This window comes from Parasteatoda tepidariorum, chromosome 10 (assembly GCF_982258835.1).
Source record: "Parasteatoda tepidariorum strain Cologne lab strain chromosome 10, Ptep-v5.0, whole genome shotgun sequence".
Classification (NCBI taxonomy): domain Eukaryota; kingdom Metazoa; phylum Arthropoda; class Arachnida; order Araneae; family Theridiidae; genus Parasteatoda; species Parasteatoda tepidariorum.
Genome location: NC_141764.1, coordinates 70,874,743 through 70,892,337, shown reverse-complemented (window position 1 = coordinate 70,892,337; position 17,595 = coordinate 70,874,743). Strand labels below are relative to the sequence as shown.

The following is a 17,595-nucleotide window of genomic DNA, read 5'->3' as shown; positions in this document are numbered from 1 at the left end:
TTGTATACAATTTCTTAATGAGAAAAATATGTACTATCACTTAAATAATAGATTTTGTTAATATATAGCTATTTATCTAACTATTCGCATGAATTTGGAATGCATATATATACATACATATGTTTGAAAAATTCTTTTAAATAAAAAATTATCATGAGTTTGCATACTTTTAAAGATATGGGTATAGCCAAAGATACTATTATATAAGATTAATTATATAATAGTATATTACAAGTTAATTACTTCACACACTTATTTTTTCTTGTCATGAATATTATAAAACAATTTTAAAAACTCATGTATTTTCTAAAAATTCATTAATAACTTAACATCATTATTAAATGAAAATTTATTCCTCTTATCACCATTTGTTCGTTGAAATTCAGCGCCATCTGGCAATGATTTAATAAACTTTCTATCCAAAGCCGAAAATCTCGCAGCCAGTTGTAAAGAGATAGGTTTGCAACATTTGGCAACTTTTCGCTGTTTACAACTGGCTGAGGCGTCGAAAAATTTCGCCCTGCGCATGCGCAGTTGCTCAGCCGGTTGTACCCACAGACACAAGTATATGATCTGCCAAATTGAAATTCAAACATGTGACTTTTCAAACTGAAAGGGTCGTCTGCTTTTCCTTCTATCCTTAAATCTACATTTTATTTTTTACCCTAATAAAAATGATTTCAAAAATATTTTTTATATTAGCATGTATAGTTTCAGTTTGTTGTGGTACAAATGTATGTTTGAATAATTCTCCTTGTAAATGTGTTCTCGGCCCTGATAGCGTGATAGATTTATCTACGGTTGGTAAAGTTGATTTTCCTAGGTAAAACACTTTGAATTTTATAATTCTTTTGATATTAACCAAAGGAGTAAATGAAATGTAATATTTGAGGAGAGATTTCCGTATCTGTGACAGAATAATCGCCAAGTCTTGACAACTTTCGGTCAGTGGCCCACGAGAAACTGAAAAAAACATCACAGAAAGGGACAAACGCGAAAGGTGTAACTCTTAGCCACCCCCCCCCCGGGCAAACATCTACATATTTTTTTAAAGAAAAATTTGCAAGTTTTAAATCTATTTGGCACTTTTAAAGATATCTGGATATAATAATTCTACAAATTGTGAATATCTCTAGATGTAGTACACTACATCGAAACAGTAGAATTTGTATTGTTACAAAAGAATGTCAGCACTTATAAATATTTTGTTTTAAACAAAACATCAGCAAGTTCACTCTTTATTCTTACTGAAAAATGTATGCACATTGAACGCTTGCTCTTATATTTACCTACTATTCTTTTTATTTTAATGCTGATGTTTTCGCAACGTTATATGTTGAGCCAACTAAAATCGCCGAAACTCTAATTAGATTTTAAACTTACACATTTTAAAAAAATACATGTAAAGGATTGCCCAGGACTGGGTACAAGATATATCGGAGATTACCATATCTTGATCTGTGGCAAAATAATCCTCGGCAACTTACGGCAGTGGCCCATGAGAAACGAATAAAAATATTGAATCCCAGAAAGGGTTCAACTCCTAGCCATCCCCGAGCAAACATCTGCAGGTTTTTTTTTTTTTTTAATTTTACAGTTTTAAAACAATTTGATGCCTGTACGATAGTATTTGGAGTGGCAGATCACAATACAGAAGTTGTGGCGACGGAGAAGTTCTTCAAGTTTGTCTTCTGATATTGGTATTTATTTATTTATTTTTTTTTAATTTTTCCTCAGCCTGCTATCCAGAATTTCTAAAAGAAGACTGGCATCCTACTGCAGATCAGGATGCGGAAATTTTCCCAATTTAATCAGGGAATGTATTCGTATTGGTACCTGTTTGCACTATCTACAATTGGCAAGGCTCCAAACAGATTTTATACTTGCATAAATTAAAACAAAAAAATTAATATAAAGAGGTCTGCCTACGGCTAACTGTAAGTTATATCTTTCGGGTTTACATTTGTTTTGATGATTTTTTTTTTTTGGTTTCGCTGTCCGCAGCCCAAAAGTCGCCAAAACATGACGATTATTTTGGTTCAGGTACTTGTATATAAATTTTCCTTGTTCAATTAATATGTTTTTTTTCTTTCTATATTTCAATGTAATAAGCATATTTAATCAGTATTTAGAAATGCATACAATCTATTTATTTCTTTACAGATTTTATGAAATCAGAGGACAGAAAAATGATTCACACTTGTACTCTTACAACCCTTGTTATAGTTTTACTTCTCCAGATGTTCAGCATACTATTCAAAAAAATGGAAACAAGCCTTGTGTGAATGCAGCTGTAGAGTATAATTTTTTACTTTTAGCTTTATCATTCTTAATGTTTTATATGAGTACTTAGTTGGAGTATTCTAAAAAATAAAATCCTACATTATATTAGGTGAACTAAACTAGTTATTATGCTTATAACTACTATATGTTTATAACACTCACCTACTGATTTTGAACCAATAAAATAATATAAAGTAGCTTTTCCGAAATTGCCTACTCATTGTTCATTTAATTTTATTTTATAACCTTCGTTGAACAGCCAACCCAATTTTCTATTCAAATTAGGCTGCTGTAATGTATTATTATATCATATAAAATTTATATTTCTTGACGGTTAATTTCATAGTTGCTCAATTTTAAATTGTTTCTATTGTGAAATTTAATCTTTTGCCAGTGTCGCCCGAATCCAGTTCCAGCAACTACTGTGTGCAGTATTTGTGCTGACTGAACTGACTTCTAGCAGGAGAAAATTAGCGTTTCTTTTTTGTGAAGCCTGATCTGAGTTCGTTTCTAATTTAGGATATCACTATTTTCCTAATAGATGGCATTAGTGGTCCTAGTTTTTCAACTATTACGACTTCAGTCGAGAGAGGGAAAATGTGGGTGTTGTCAACTATGGATGTGGGATATACCATACTGTAAAATTTTTATACTGAAAATCATATTGTTGTGGTTTTATATTATATTATACTAGTTATATTATACTTAGCTGCAAAATTTTGTTTAATTTGCTCTAATTGAGTAAGATGTGTCTGTAATCCAGTGTTTCCCAAACTTATGACTTTTATGTACCCTTTCTAAATTGCTCGTAACGCTGTGTACCACTCATAAAAAAAATGAATGTATCTTTTACTATAAAAAAAATGCACAAAAGTTAAAATCACAACTGGCTGTTGACTCCACTAATTATTAACTGTTAACTCTGCAAAAAAAAGGGCAATAGAAAAAAACGTAATTGTAAATTTTCATGGCTAGCTTTGTTTTTAAATAGAATTTTTTGAAATTTTCATTTGTTGCAAGATACTTCACATAAGAATGCGTAGTACGCATTCTTATGTGAAATATCTTGCAACCCCCGCATTGCATACCCTCGCCAAACTGTTCCCATACCCCTGGGGGTACGCGTACGTACCACACTTTGGGAAACACCGGTGTAATCCATTACTTTTTTATGTGTATGTAAAAATTTTAAATACAGTAGTTATTGCATTAAAAATTTTATTTTTGTAATTGAAAACCATTTTCTAACTTTTATAATAATATTAAGAACAAAATTAAGCAGTCAAAAAAATTTTCCAGTTTTGGTCCATTTTTCTGAAATAAATGTCACTGTTAAGGGGTTAATAGTTTATACTTTTACAGGCTTGTATAAAATCTCCCGGAGGCAGCACAGGTGGTCCACTTGAGGAATATGTGATTGGCGTTCAGTCAGGTGGAACATTTGGTGTTATTCCTTCAAATCACATAAATTATACCGTTCCTGGTGGGAAACGGTAAATATTATTTCTGTTTATTTGTTAATCCTTTTTTTTTCTGTTAAATTATTAATTTTTATATAATCAATTATTTTGATTGAAATTTTTTTTAAAATGAACTATTAAGATATATGATTTGCTTTATTAAAACTCTTGACAAATTAGAAACTAGTCAAGTTAAATGATGATTTGCATTTATTTAAAATGCCTGCAAAAGAAATATAGTAATACTACTTTAAACTAATTGTTTATGTTTTTAGCATTTTATTTCTAGATTATTTTTTACATGCTGTTTGTTTATTTAAAAAAAAACTAATTAGTATGATTATTTAATTCTATCTTATTTTAATATTAAGGGTGACTTTATTTTTTAAAACATAATTCATTTTGGATCCTTTTATGTGGACCACGAACTGTACTTCTATTAGTAGTTTGTTTTCTTTTTCTTGGATTGTTTAAAAAAAGTTTTTGTAAAAATATTCTTAAAAAAAATACATTTGCAATTGAATGACTCATTTTTATATTACATGTATTTATTTGATTTTTTTTTTTTCAATTATAAATTAAAACAATTTTGTAAAAACAAAAGTTTTCAAATATTAAGTATTTTTATATATATATATTTTTTTTAAATTGCTTCTTTCAGTAAAATTTATGAAATTTATTATATACTAGAATCAAGGTAAATCATATTTTATTAGGGAGAAGGTGAGGTTTACATCTTGTTACGTTTAAAGCTGAACAACAACTGACTAGCGCGGGATAACAAAAGGTTGAGTTGAGTTAAGTCGCTGCAAGGCGCATTTACACTGAAGATTAAATACATGACAATTCTCTGGCGCTTAAATAAAATTTTAATTATGAATTATTAAAATTTAAGAGTCAATAACGAATAATTAGAGATTTAATCTGGTGACTGGTCTTTTTTCCCGAGTTGATCTCCTTAACTGCATTGGATTTCTCTGGGTTACAGGACTAGAAACTGGAAGAGAGGAGGGTATGGTAGGTGTAGAGCTGGATACAGGAAGAGAGGAGGGAATGGTGGGTGTAGAGCTGGATACTGGACGAGAGGAGGGTATGGTGGATGTAGAGCTGGATACTGGAAGAGAGGAGGGTATGGTGGGTGTAGAGCTGGATACTGGACGAGAGGAGGGTATGGTGGATGTAGAGCTGGATACTGGAAGAGAAAAGTGTACTGTCCTGGGCCTAGAAAATTTTAAAGAAGGAGTTATTGATTTTTCAACTTGACAAGCTCTTAATTGGTTAAAGTGACGCTTGATCACATAACCGTCGTCTAATTCAATGAGATAGTGAAGTCGTCCAAGTTTTTCAACAACAGTTCCATACTTCCATTTAGCAGATGATGTATAGTTGCGAGACTGTACTCTTTCTCCTAACTTGAAATTTTTGTTAAATTCTGGCTGCAAGGCATTATTTTTTTGTCCTTTAGTTGGTTTGATTAAGTCGAATTCACATCTTAAGTTTCTACCAAATAATATTTCTGACGGAGTTTTTCCATTGTTAAGTGGTGTTATTCTGTATCGGAAAAGTAGTTTGCATAATTTACTATGGAGGGAACCTGGATGATACTTCATGCATTTTAATTTCGTTTTTAATATCTGGACATAGCGCTCTGCTTGGCCATTTGTAGCTGGATAGCCTGGAGCAATAAGACGCTGTTTAATACCATTTGACTTACAAAAATGTTGGAATTCAGCTGACTTAAAAATTGCGGCATTATCAGAAACTAAAATTTCAGGCAATCCATGACGACTAAAAATTTCTTCTAAATAATAAATTGTGTTTGATGATGTAGGAGATGTCTTCATAGCAAAAATCTCAGGCCATTTTGAAAGTGAATCCACAACAATTAAAAATTGATGCTCCATGAAGGGTCCGGCATAGTCGATGTGCACGCGTTGCCAATTTTTCTCAGGTGTTTCCCATATGTGAAGAGGTGCTTTCGCTGGATTTTTTCTTACATCGCAGCATTCACGGCAACTTTTAACCATGTTTTCAATATCGGTGTCAATGTTTTTCCAATAGCAGTAGTTTCGAGATAGAGCTTTCATTTTCACAATTCCTATGTGTGTAGAATGTAGTTGCTTGAGCATTTCAGGTTGAAGAGATTTAGGAATGATAACTCGATTTCCTCTAAATAGGATTCCATCTTGAATGGTTATACTGGGATCAAACTTGTTTCCAATAACAATATCGTATGTTATTTTTTTAAGATCAGGATCAAGCTCTGTTTCTGTTTGAATTTGTTTTGCTGTAATTGTTTCAGTTGAAATGTAATTTATGATAAATTGCTGGAGTGCTTGTGATTCATCAATACAGTTGACGTAATTAACTGGTAGTGGAAGAGGATTTCTTGAAAGGTAATCAGCATTTGTATGCTTTTCAGATTTTCTATGTATAATTGTGTAATCGAAACTCGAAAGAAATTGAGCATATCGAAGAATTCTTGAAGCAGTCATAACTGGGAGGCTTTTCTCTGGATGGAAGATAGCGCAAATGGCTCTGTTATCGAGAATCAAGGTAAATTTTCTGCCAAAAATATAATCGTAAAATTTTTTGCAAGCCCAAACCACAGCTGTAGCTTCACGATCCAATTGACTGTAATTTTTCTCGGCAACTGTGAGACTTCTGGAAGCAAAAGCGATAGGACGCTCTATACCGTTTGGCATAGTGTGTGAAAGAACTCCTGAAAGTCCAAAAGGGCTGGCATCAGTAGCTAATGTTACTGGAAGAGCTGGATTGAAAGGCACTAGAATCTGGTCACTGGTTATAATTGATTTTGCTTTTATGAACGCAGATTCACATTCTGCAGTCCATCGGAAACGTGCGTTTTTACATAAGAGTTTGTTTAGTGGATGAAGTAGGCTGGAAGCATCTGGAATGAACTTAGAATAATACATGACAAGTCCAATGAATTTACGAACATAATCAACGGAGTTTGGTCGAGGTGTTTCGGATATAGCTTGAATTTTATCAGGTGATTTGTGTAGTCCAGCAGAACTGATAACATGTCCCAAATACTGAACTTTTTCCTCGAAAAATCTACATTTGTTAAGATTAAGATGCAAATTATGTTCCCGTAACTTTTCTAATACTTTAATTAAACGTTGCTGGCAATCTTGTTTATCTTTCCCTTGGATGATAATATCATCAAAGTAGGCAATAGTTCCATCCAAATCTTGGACAAACTGATCAATAAATTTATGGAATTCATTTGGTGCAGTTTTTATTCCGAAAAATAATCTTTTTGCTAAGTATGTACCTCTATGAGTAGAAAGAGTCTGATATTTTGCACTTTCTTCATCGACTTTCAAATGTAAATATGCTTTGTGGATATCGAGCGTACAGAAATATTTCCCATCGCGTAATTTATTGAAAATGTCCTCAATTCTAGGAATTGGGTGTCTGGCATTTTGAAGCTGACTGTTAATTGTAACTTTAAAATCTGCGCAAATACAAATTGTGCCATCATGCTTTGGGACAACTACTAGGGGTGTACCCCATTCTGATACGTCTATTTTTTCTATTACACCTTCCGCTTCTAATTTATCTAATTCTTGTTCTACTTTTGATTTTAAAGCATACGGTACAGTATGTGGTTTAATAAAAATGGGTTTAGCATCTGGAATTAGCTTTAGTGTACAAGTATAATCAGGAATGCAACCAATTTTAGGTTCAAACACATCAGAAAAAGAATCAATAATTTTCTGTATAGAAAAATCAGTAGAAGAAATGCTTTGTTTAATACTTGTATTTTGTGCAGAAATAATGTGAAGATCATTTAAATTAATATTCAAGTTTCTAATCCAATCACGCCCTAATATAGAATTTTTCTTTATCGAAACAACATACAAATCTTCAAAGCTAGATTTATTTTGCAGGGGTCTGTCTAGGTTTTTCTGACAGGTACCTATTTTGTGAAAATTTAGACGTAATTTGTGAAAAATTAAAAATTATATTAAAAAATCAACACAAAAATATGGATTTATCGTTTCTTAAGGGATACAAAAATGAAATTTTAAGAAAAAGTATTTTGTGAAACTACCGTTTTTCCAAAATTGAATTTGTGAAACTACCGTTTTTCCTAAAGTTGAATTTGTGAAGGTACCGCTAAACGGTAGTAAATTCGGCCTGGACAGACCCCTGTTTTGATATGATACTTTAATCTGAGCAACACCAAGAGGTTTAAAAATTTGTCCCGTATAACTTCTAAAAGATACATTCGTTTTTTTTATCGGAACATTCAGACATAATTTTTTGAATTCGTCATTATTTATTATGCTAACCTTACTTCCGGAATCGCATTCGAGGCGATGTTCAATGCTATTCAATTTAACTGGAACATACATTTTGTCATCATGATTGAAATCGTTCAAAAATACATCATAAATTTGATTTACGTTAGTACTTAGTTCATTAGAATCATCTGTTATTTGATTTATATTTCGATTTCTAGATCTATTTCTGAACTGTTTTGATATACATACGTTAGCTAAATGACCTCGTTTCATGCAAGATTTACATCGTAATTTATTTTTAAGAAAACAATCTTGAGTTTTATGATTTGTTTTTCCACAATGTAAACATAATCCCTCTAATCCAAGTTCTTTAAAGTTAATACTACTTTTATTTTTCATAGGCGATTTTGATCTACTTCTGTTTTGTTGTTTACTTTCGTTTTCGGAATTTCGAAAATTGCTGTTGAATTTTTTCTTTATATAGCCACTTGATATTTTATTAATGAAATTAGGATAATTACTCTTATAAACTTCTTTATTTTCGATTTTAGCAGCTTCAATTGCTAAGGCAATTTCAATAGTTTTATCAAATGTAGCATCACCTTGTTGCAATAATTTTTCACGAATATCGGCATCAGCTAAACCTCTGATAAATTGTGATCGTAATAATAAGTTTAACATAGATTTAGAACAGTTATTAGAATTACATTCAGATTTGAATTCAGCATTTTTTGTTAAATCTTTCAATGAAGAAACGAAAGTAGAAATCGACTCACCTTGATGTTGATGTCTAGAAAAAAATTTATGTTGTTCGGTAAGAACATTCGGTTTCGGTGATAGATGCTTCTTTAAAAGCAATAGCAGTTCTTGAAATGTTTTTGTCGACGGAATATCCGGTTCAGTAAGACTCGAAAGCAGCTGGTATTGTCGTGAGCCAAGACAGTTAATTAATACGAGTACCTTTAATTCTTCTGTTTCTGGATCATCTGCTGACAGTCCTTTTAATTTGAAATAATTTTCAAGTCGTTGAGAATAACAATCAAAGGATTCGACAGCGGCATCAAAAGGATCGAATGATAAGTTTTGAGTAGCGATGACATCTTTTGCGCTTCGTTTCGATTCTGGTGTTGATTTTACTGATTGAACAAATTCTTGAAGAGTTGTAATTAATTGATTGAGTTCCGTCATTATTATTCTTTTATCCTCGTCGCCAAATTATTATATACTAGAATCAAGGTAAATCATATTTTATTAGGGAGAAGGTGAGGTTTACATCTTGTTACGTTTAAAGCTGAACAACAACTGACTAGCGCGGGATAACAAAAGGTTGAGTTGAGTTAAGTCGCTGCAAGGCGCATTTACACTGAAGATTAAATACATGACAAAATCAAAAATTTTCTTTTGGTTATGTGGGGGGAGTAGTGCAGTCACAAATAGCAAGTCAACTGTTCAATGTGGACCATCCATCGAAGTAGGCGTTACCAGATCAAAGTGAGCATTACTGTCAAGATAGGGGAGATCATATCACACCCGTAAGTCACCATTGTGGGGGAGGGGAGTTATCAACAATGCCAACCTTCATCTATTAAAAGGTACCTCATGATTGAACGCTGGAAATAGTTTAAACCTTGGCATTAAGCGCAAAGCGCTTCTAAACGATTCATCGAATCTAGTAAGTCATAAGTAGAAAGTCCTAAGATCACAAGATATTAGTAAGATATCTACAAAAAATAAAGACCATTGCAGATGTTGAGCCTGGGTTGCAGTAAAGGAAATCATTGGGATGGGATATTCCCCTGAAGAAGGCAGAATGCCTCCTGATTTTCAAAAGTTCTAATAACTCTTTCATTAGAGTAACCAAACGATGAGCTGAGGTTGCTGTAGTTGAGGCTTTGTTGGTGAATCTTTTTCTCCTGGGGCGGGCCTCGCACCTAGAGAAGTTAGAAGTATGGTCCTTACTGCAATTGCAGCATATGGCTGGTGTATCTTTTCTCTTTTTGCACTGGAATGAGTAGTGCCCTCGGGCACACTTCGTACATCTTGGTTCGGAAGTGCAGGTTCGCTGTGAAGAATGTCCGAAGCCCTGACATTAGAAACACTGTAGCGGCCGCCTCTAAATTTCTCTACACTGATCGGAAAGTCCTTAATGAATTCAATGTGGTAGATCTTCATGTAGTTTGCTATCTCTGGTAGGATGATGAGGAAAAGTGGGAGTGGTCTATAAGCCCCGCCCACTCTCTTCATGAACTGAACAACTTTCAGGATTTCTAAATTCTGTTTCTCTAATCCTCATGATTGAATCAAGTTAGCATGTATGATATACCAGTGAATTGATGTTTAATAATCGTAGTGCTAGTTACGCCACATTTAAAATAATATTGTGGCCTGCAGCACTCCCCTCGTCTAAATTTTTCTCTACTTAGTGTTTCAGTTTCAAATAAGGAAAATAAGTACACAATTAAATATAGAAGGTTGTCCTTTTAAATTTTTACTTTTATCATTGTTCAATTTTTTTTGCGAAATGCTCTTAATATTTTTTTCTTTTATCTACCTCTGCATCTTGAAGATGTTTAAATTTGAAATACAATTTTTTTTTAAACATTAATAAGCATAATGTTGCTATTGCATTAATGCAAAATCAATTTATAACTTTTCTTATGCAAATTTATTTTTAAGTTGATTTTTACAATAACTTAAAGAATGTTCTCTATCTCATTCACTAACTTGTTTAGTTGCTAAATACTTTTTGTTAAAAGACAATTTAGTAGTCTAAACCAAATTCTAATTGGTTTTTTTACTTCAAATGGCAGCTCAGATCTCTTTGTTATCTTTCACTTTTTTCTACTTATACAGAATGGTCAAGAAAATTATTAAAATGAAATCTGTTTACCTTCACTAATTAAATTCATTATAAAGCTAAATACCATTTCTTATTATTGTAAGTAATTTTGTTTTTTTGTGGAGGACAAATAACATACACTAATAATTTGTTTTAGCAGTAGTAGTTATTGCTTTCATACAGTATTTATACTAACTGAGCACTTTGCGTTTTTTTGTGTGGAAATTTTTCCTTGTGCACAATTTTCTTTTTAAATAAATTAAAGAGGAACAGATTTTATGACCGGAAAACAGGGGTGAGTTTTTTCCGCTTTTTGGCAGAATTCTGCTCTTCTTTTTTTCCCAATTTAATAAAATGAAGAATCTACCTTTTCAAAAAAAAGTTTCGCTTTTTGAAATAAAAATTTAACTGTCAGGGCTTTTTTCTACCTATGTAAACATGATTTAAAATTGGATTCAGGCAATTTTAAATAACAAATTACAATTTGTTTTCATGCAATATATATACAGTGAAACCTTCTGTTATGGACACTCCTGCAAAACGGACGCCTCTCAATACGGACATATTTTTAATTCCCCGGGAATCTTCTATGAATAAACCATTACGTAGGTTCTCCGCAAAGCGGACATTCCCGTAACTGGACGCAGACAGTCATTTTGGTCCTGAAACGTTTTTTTTTTATTTCTACAAACTGGACACTACTTTTTCTAAATAAATTTCAAACTGAAAAAATGCAACTTTTCACCTTTTTAAAGCATGTAAATAAAACTTTTTGCCTTATCCATAACTAAAAATATTGTTAAGCTATTTCACCACCGAAAAATCAATCTTTCTCCTGTCACCTTGTCTTATCTTTGTAAAGAAAGGAGAGAAAATGGTACTACACTCCTGAAATAATTCTGACATCGGCATCTTTTGATCTTTTCATCTGGACCACTCAGGTTATGAGACCCCTCAAGTTGAAATGACTTCTCTCAATGCTTCTTCCCCATTGAAAATTTCTTTAATTTTCTTATCAATTTGAAGACTGTATTAAACAGAACTGGGGTAAAAAAAAGAGAACAGAAGTATAATCTTTGAGGTGTTTATATAAATGAAACATTTATTCAGACACTTGATAGCTGATCAATTGTGAATATAGTCTCCATAATTCGTCATGACTTACAGATATGCAATACTTTTTTTTCTGTGAATCATGGGAGGTTTATTTTCCAAGAAGGTATTAACCATGTTCCCTATCAAATGATAAGTAGGTGTAAGGGGATGTGAACCTAGTAATCGAAACGAACTGAGGACAGTACGCTCCTATTTGGTATCATATGTCTAACTTGAGTATCTATGCTAATAGGAAAATTATATTTATTTATCTGTAGCTACATCCAGAATTATGTATTTATATCAAACTTCTTTATATATTCTTTTTTTTATCTTTCTTATTGTTTAAATAAATATTCTTGTAGATATTTACAGTATCCTTGTAGATATTATCTAATTATTTCTACATCTTTGAGAATATTCTAAAATCAATTTTCAGTGTTAAATTTCGTTATTAGGGTACCCTTCCTGTAAACGGACAACTCTCATAAACGGACAAATTTTTTGGTCCCATGAATGTTCGCTTAACGGAGGTTTCACTGTGTGTGTGTATATATATATATATATATATATATATATATATATATATATATATATATATATATATATATACACCTTTGAACTGTGCAGCAGAGCTTCCAAAGCATTTTCTGAGAGAAGCCGGAACGACTAATCTCGGATCTATACATAAGTTTGATTTAGATTTGCATTTTAAATGTGCTATGCAACATATTTTTTAATTCTGTTAATATTGCATGGGATAAATCTACGGAAAGCCGTGAGCATTGAGTAATAATATATAAATTTATTTCAAACTGTATTATATTATTAACTTGTCTTATATGAATATTTACAGAACTCTGATGGTAAATTTAATTTGCACAAAAGACACGGATGAGCACACTTTATCAATTGACTCTGAAGAAACTGAGGACTCAGATTTTACTGTAAGTTCTTTTGATAGTGATTTTATGCTTGTTTGCTATAGTTTTTCTTCAGTCAGAAAAGGAATTCTATTTCCTTCATATTAACCTATTGAAAGTTTTTTCTTCATAGACATAGGTCAAGTCCCGCAGTGGACTGATCATTAAGACACGGTTCCAAGCAGATCACCGAAGTCAAGCATCACTGGCTGCGGTCAGAGTGCGGGTGGGTGACCACTTGGATCTGTCTGCATAGGGACCGAGGGTGTGCGGTATTGGTCTTCGTTAAACTGTTCTACCGTAAAGTGCACGACTTCGCGCAGGTCGTCGGGCTACCGTAGCGGGGGTGCCATCCCCTCTGCAGAGGATCAAAATTGTGATGGCATGTCTTCGGATCATCCTCAGGGATATTTCCCAGACCGTCACCAATAGCCCATTGTGCAGCTCTAGTGTGACGTAAATGAACTACAACAACATCAACAAGACATAGGTCAAAATTACCATGAAATTTTGCATTTTTTGTACTCTGATTTTAAAACTTCAAAAGTAGTCAATTGGGTACAGTAGTTAAAGGAATCAGAATTATCTTCAACTCCTTACATTTCCAAAATTTTAATATTTATCCAAATTTTTCTAAAATTTTACAATTTATTTCTTACTTTAGACGAAATCAATTATGTAATTATAAATTTAATATATACACAAAGTATATAATATAAAATTTTATCGGTAAACAGGCTATCTACAGCAAACACTGGAATGCATTCAGTCATTGCAAAGTTTACAGGATGCTGCTATGAGCAAGAACTATGACCTATGAAAAGTTGGAGCATACAGTTCTTTGTGCCTTTTTCACTTCATTATTTATTTTTATTTTCTGCACATATCTTTTATTTCTATTATAAAAGATATGTGCTTTGTAAACTTAACCTTTATTTTTAAAAAAACACGCACACATATATATGATTGTTCATATTCTACAAAATTTAATTTGAATTTATTTTCTTTTTTTTCTTTTTATTGAAATTTATGGTACACAGATAATGAATAGATGTTTTGTAAAATTGGTGTGCTAAAATTTATTTTATGATTAAATTATATTGTATAATTATATTTAAATAGAAAGTATTTTATGAATAAATCTGGTATCGATTACAACTTGCACCAATACTCTACATTTTATGCTAAATATTTTACATTTCTCGAAGATATAAGTACAGATGAAAATAGTTTGTGGTAAATTTTAAATATATTTCCTCAAGCAACAGCATCATGTCAAATTATACAAATTACAATTAATCTTAATTCTGATTAGAATAAATTACTAAATACATGTTTTGCTTATCTAATAACTTAAAGCCACAAAGGAATAATAATAAATAAATAAATAACATTTTATTTATTTTAGTTTAATTATTTGTGTCGGTATTTGTCTTACAGTTTCACCCCGTATGAAGAATGGGTATTCAGCTAGTTTATATAAATGAAACAGAACATGTAATTATGTTCATTATTAATTAGTCATGTTTTCCATTTTTATTTTATAACCTTGGTGTTAGGGTTGTTGGGGCCGTCAAATTGAACATAATTGCAATAAAATTGTTAGCATCTTGTTTATAATAAATTTTAATACCCAATTATCAAAATTTAATGCATATCTGGATTTCTATTGGAGGTATTATATTATTTTGAAATTGTAACAAAATTACTTTTTTTTCCACTTGAGAATTATGTATTTACTTAATGCCTTTAGAATGAATCCAGAATAAGTTTAGTCATTCGAACCTTCAACACCTTCAAAAGAAAGATCCTCAGAGACATTTGGCACAATTCAAGAAAGGAGATTCTGGCGAACCAGCTCTACAGACTATAAGCAGCTCCAAGTTACATAAATAATCCGCAGTAATAGATGGCTGGTCATCTATGGAGAAGCCCTGGAAGTAGCGTCATAAGAATAGTCGCTTTTTAAGAGCCCTGAGAGGTCAAGTACGTGGCATAGACCCTCTATTAGAAAACTGAAAACCCTAAAGATTAGAAATTGGAAGGGAGTTGTCATGGATAGGAGGCGCTGGCATTTCTCAGCTGTTGTGGCAGCCAAGGCCTACAAGGGGCTGTTGCACTGACAAAGAAGAAAAAAGTTATATCATAAGTTTTGAATTTTTGATGCTCGATCTATGGTTACATATTTTCTTATAATGAGAGTTTTTATTATTATCATTATTATTAAAAGATAATAATTTCTATCATAAAAAATATTCTAACTTTTAGATCTTTAGTACAATCTGTATTTAAAAATAAGATTATTTTTTCAAAATAGTACTTTAACTTGGGCTTTTTCTTCTCAGACAATGACGCTAAGTAGTAAATGTGCCTGCCCAAATTTATGTGGTTCTAGAAATCCTGATCCATCTGATGAGGGACTGTCAACAGGAAGCAAGTTGTTGATTGCGTATGAAAAATTATTTTATTATATTTTCTATAGATATTTTATTGATTAAAAGATATTTTAATTATTATTATTATTTTTTTGATTATGTTTATTTGTAACAATTGTTCAAATGTATCTCTAATTTAGAATTAAATTTTACTTTTAAAAAGTGTGTTTCAGTTATTGATATTTCCTTTTTATTTATCTTATTTGTTGTTCTTTTTAGATTTTTCACAATTGCAATAGCCTATTTCATAATTGGAATGGGCTGGAACTTCTGCAATGGTGCCCATGGTCCAGAATTGATTCCAAACTATGAATTTTGGAATGAGTTGCCCAAACTCATTATCGTAAGTTTTTAAAAAAAAAGAATTTTCTATAAACATTACCATTAACATAAATACAGTCCATTCAGTATAATTTGAATCTGATAAAACTTGTGCTTAACTTCAACTTGCAGTTGATGTTAGTTTTTTACTCTAAAATGATTGCCAGAGATTTTAATTAATACTTTCAGATCATCTAAACCATAATAATGTTTAAGAAAAAACAATGAAACTGATTTGCCCTGAGCAGACACATTTTTATTTTTGTTAACAGCAGGTTCTTAAATTCATGTCATTTACGGATATTTTCTTTTAATATAGCTGATATAGTAATCTGGGAATCTATTAATTGTAATAGATTCATATGTCTTTTTAGAAGAATCAAGTGACCTGGTGAAAAAATAAACTATGATTTGATGGGGTACTAAATGAAAATATGTATTTATATTAAATTTTTTATTGAAATACATTCATATTTTCTACAGTTTGTATTTCTAAAAAATTACATAACTGGCTTAGATATCTAAATTGCTTAATTATGTTGAAGTGCATGCAATATTTTTCAAATGTTCTATTTAAATTTAAAGTTATTAATTCTTTTTATTTAGGAAGGTGTTGCTTTTACCTTTTCTTGTTGTGGTCAGAGAACTGCTTACGGTGAAGTTTAATGAAGCCATATCACAATTTTGTAACATTCCATTGAAGAAATGGCAACTTATTTTTTTACTTTTATAGAGATTATTTTTTGTGCCACTTGTTGATTTTATTAAATATTAATTTATTACAATTTTTTAATATTTTTTTAAGCAGCTTCATTTACACATTTGCATTGTAAAATACTTTAATGTCTTATAAAAGGATGATGGTGCACTACAATAATGGAAGAGACACTGTTAATTTTTGAAATTATTGTTATTATTTTAATTTCTCAAGAAATACTCTGAGGATTATTTTGTAACTTTAGAGTTGTTTGGAATAAGGTTTAAAGTTTTCAGAGGTTTGATTGGCTCACAATAAATTACAAAAAGAAACTAGTATTTTTAAACACCCTATGAGAGAAAATCAAGCAATGGGCTTGTAATGTGCATCAATTATTTTAATTGTTATTTGCAACAACTGCATAAAAGTTCATAATTCTAGCTTAAATATTTATAGAGATATGAGCATTTTTATTAAAAAAAAAAAAAACAAATTTTTTTGTCTTCGTTTTTTTTTTTTTTTTTTTTTTTTTTTTTTTTGTTATAATTTTAAAAATTATCAGCAAACTTAAACAAAATTCTGGAGCAATTTGAAATGGAATTCAAAAATTTTGTTTTAGAATTTGAAAAAAGTTCACTTAAAACTAAGCAAGATATTGAAGGAGAATTGTATGAGTATTTAACAAGATATTGAGTGTTGTATGATTCTACGAGGTATTGAGTATTTAAAGTAGTTCTTTCGTACAACTCATGCTCAAAAAAAAAAATTTCTACTTCTTAATTTTGTTGTAAATTGTATTTGGCAGCTATTGAAAAATTTCGTATTTGTTTGTTCTTGCTGTTTGGTTATAAGGTAGTATCATTTTCAATGCTGCAAAATAAAATTTATCAAAAACCCCTCATTATATTGAGCTTTATTTTAAAAAGTACAAAAACTGCATAGAAAACTGCTCAAAACATTTTAGGTTTTTAAGATATTCAAATAAAAAAATTTTTAATTAATTGCCAAATACAATTTACTAAAAAATTATGGGTGGGGGGGGGTAAATTTTTCGTGCACGTGCAGTACAAGTGAACCTTTAAATGCTCATATCTTATGTAGTTTTAAGCAAACTTTTTTAAAACTAAATTCTTGAATTTGATTTTAAGTTGCCTAAAAATTTTGTTTATTTTTGCTGAATATTTTTAAAATTGTAGCAAAAAAACTAAGACAAGAAGATTAGTTTTTTATAAAAATTTTTATAAATATTTAAGCTAAGCTTGGAAAAT

General features: G+C 31.0%; 1 protein-coding gene across 1 annotated transcript; it reads left to right on the top strand.

Annotated features, from left to right (window-relative positions):
• Window positions 1–530: 530 nt before the first annotated feature.
• LOC107444802 (uncharacterized) lies at window positions 531–16,415 on the top strand. Its single transcript, XM_043046774.3, has 7 exons — window positions 531–823; window positions 2,164–2,293; window positions 3,646–3,776; window positions 12,808–12,898; window positions 15,220–15,323; window positions 15,529–15,652; window positions 16,237–16,415. The coding sequence occupies exons 1-7, from the start codon at window positions 675–677 to the stop codon at window positions 16,294–16,296; spliced, it is 789 nt and encodes a 262-aa protein (XP_042902708.2). The 5' UTR covers window positions 531–674; the 3' UTR covers window positions 16,297–16,415.
• Window positions 16,416–17,595: the final 1,180 nt, after the last annotated feature.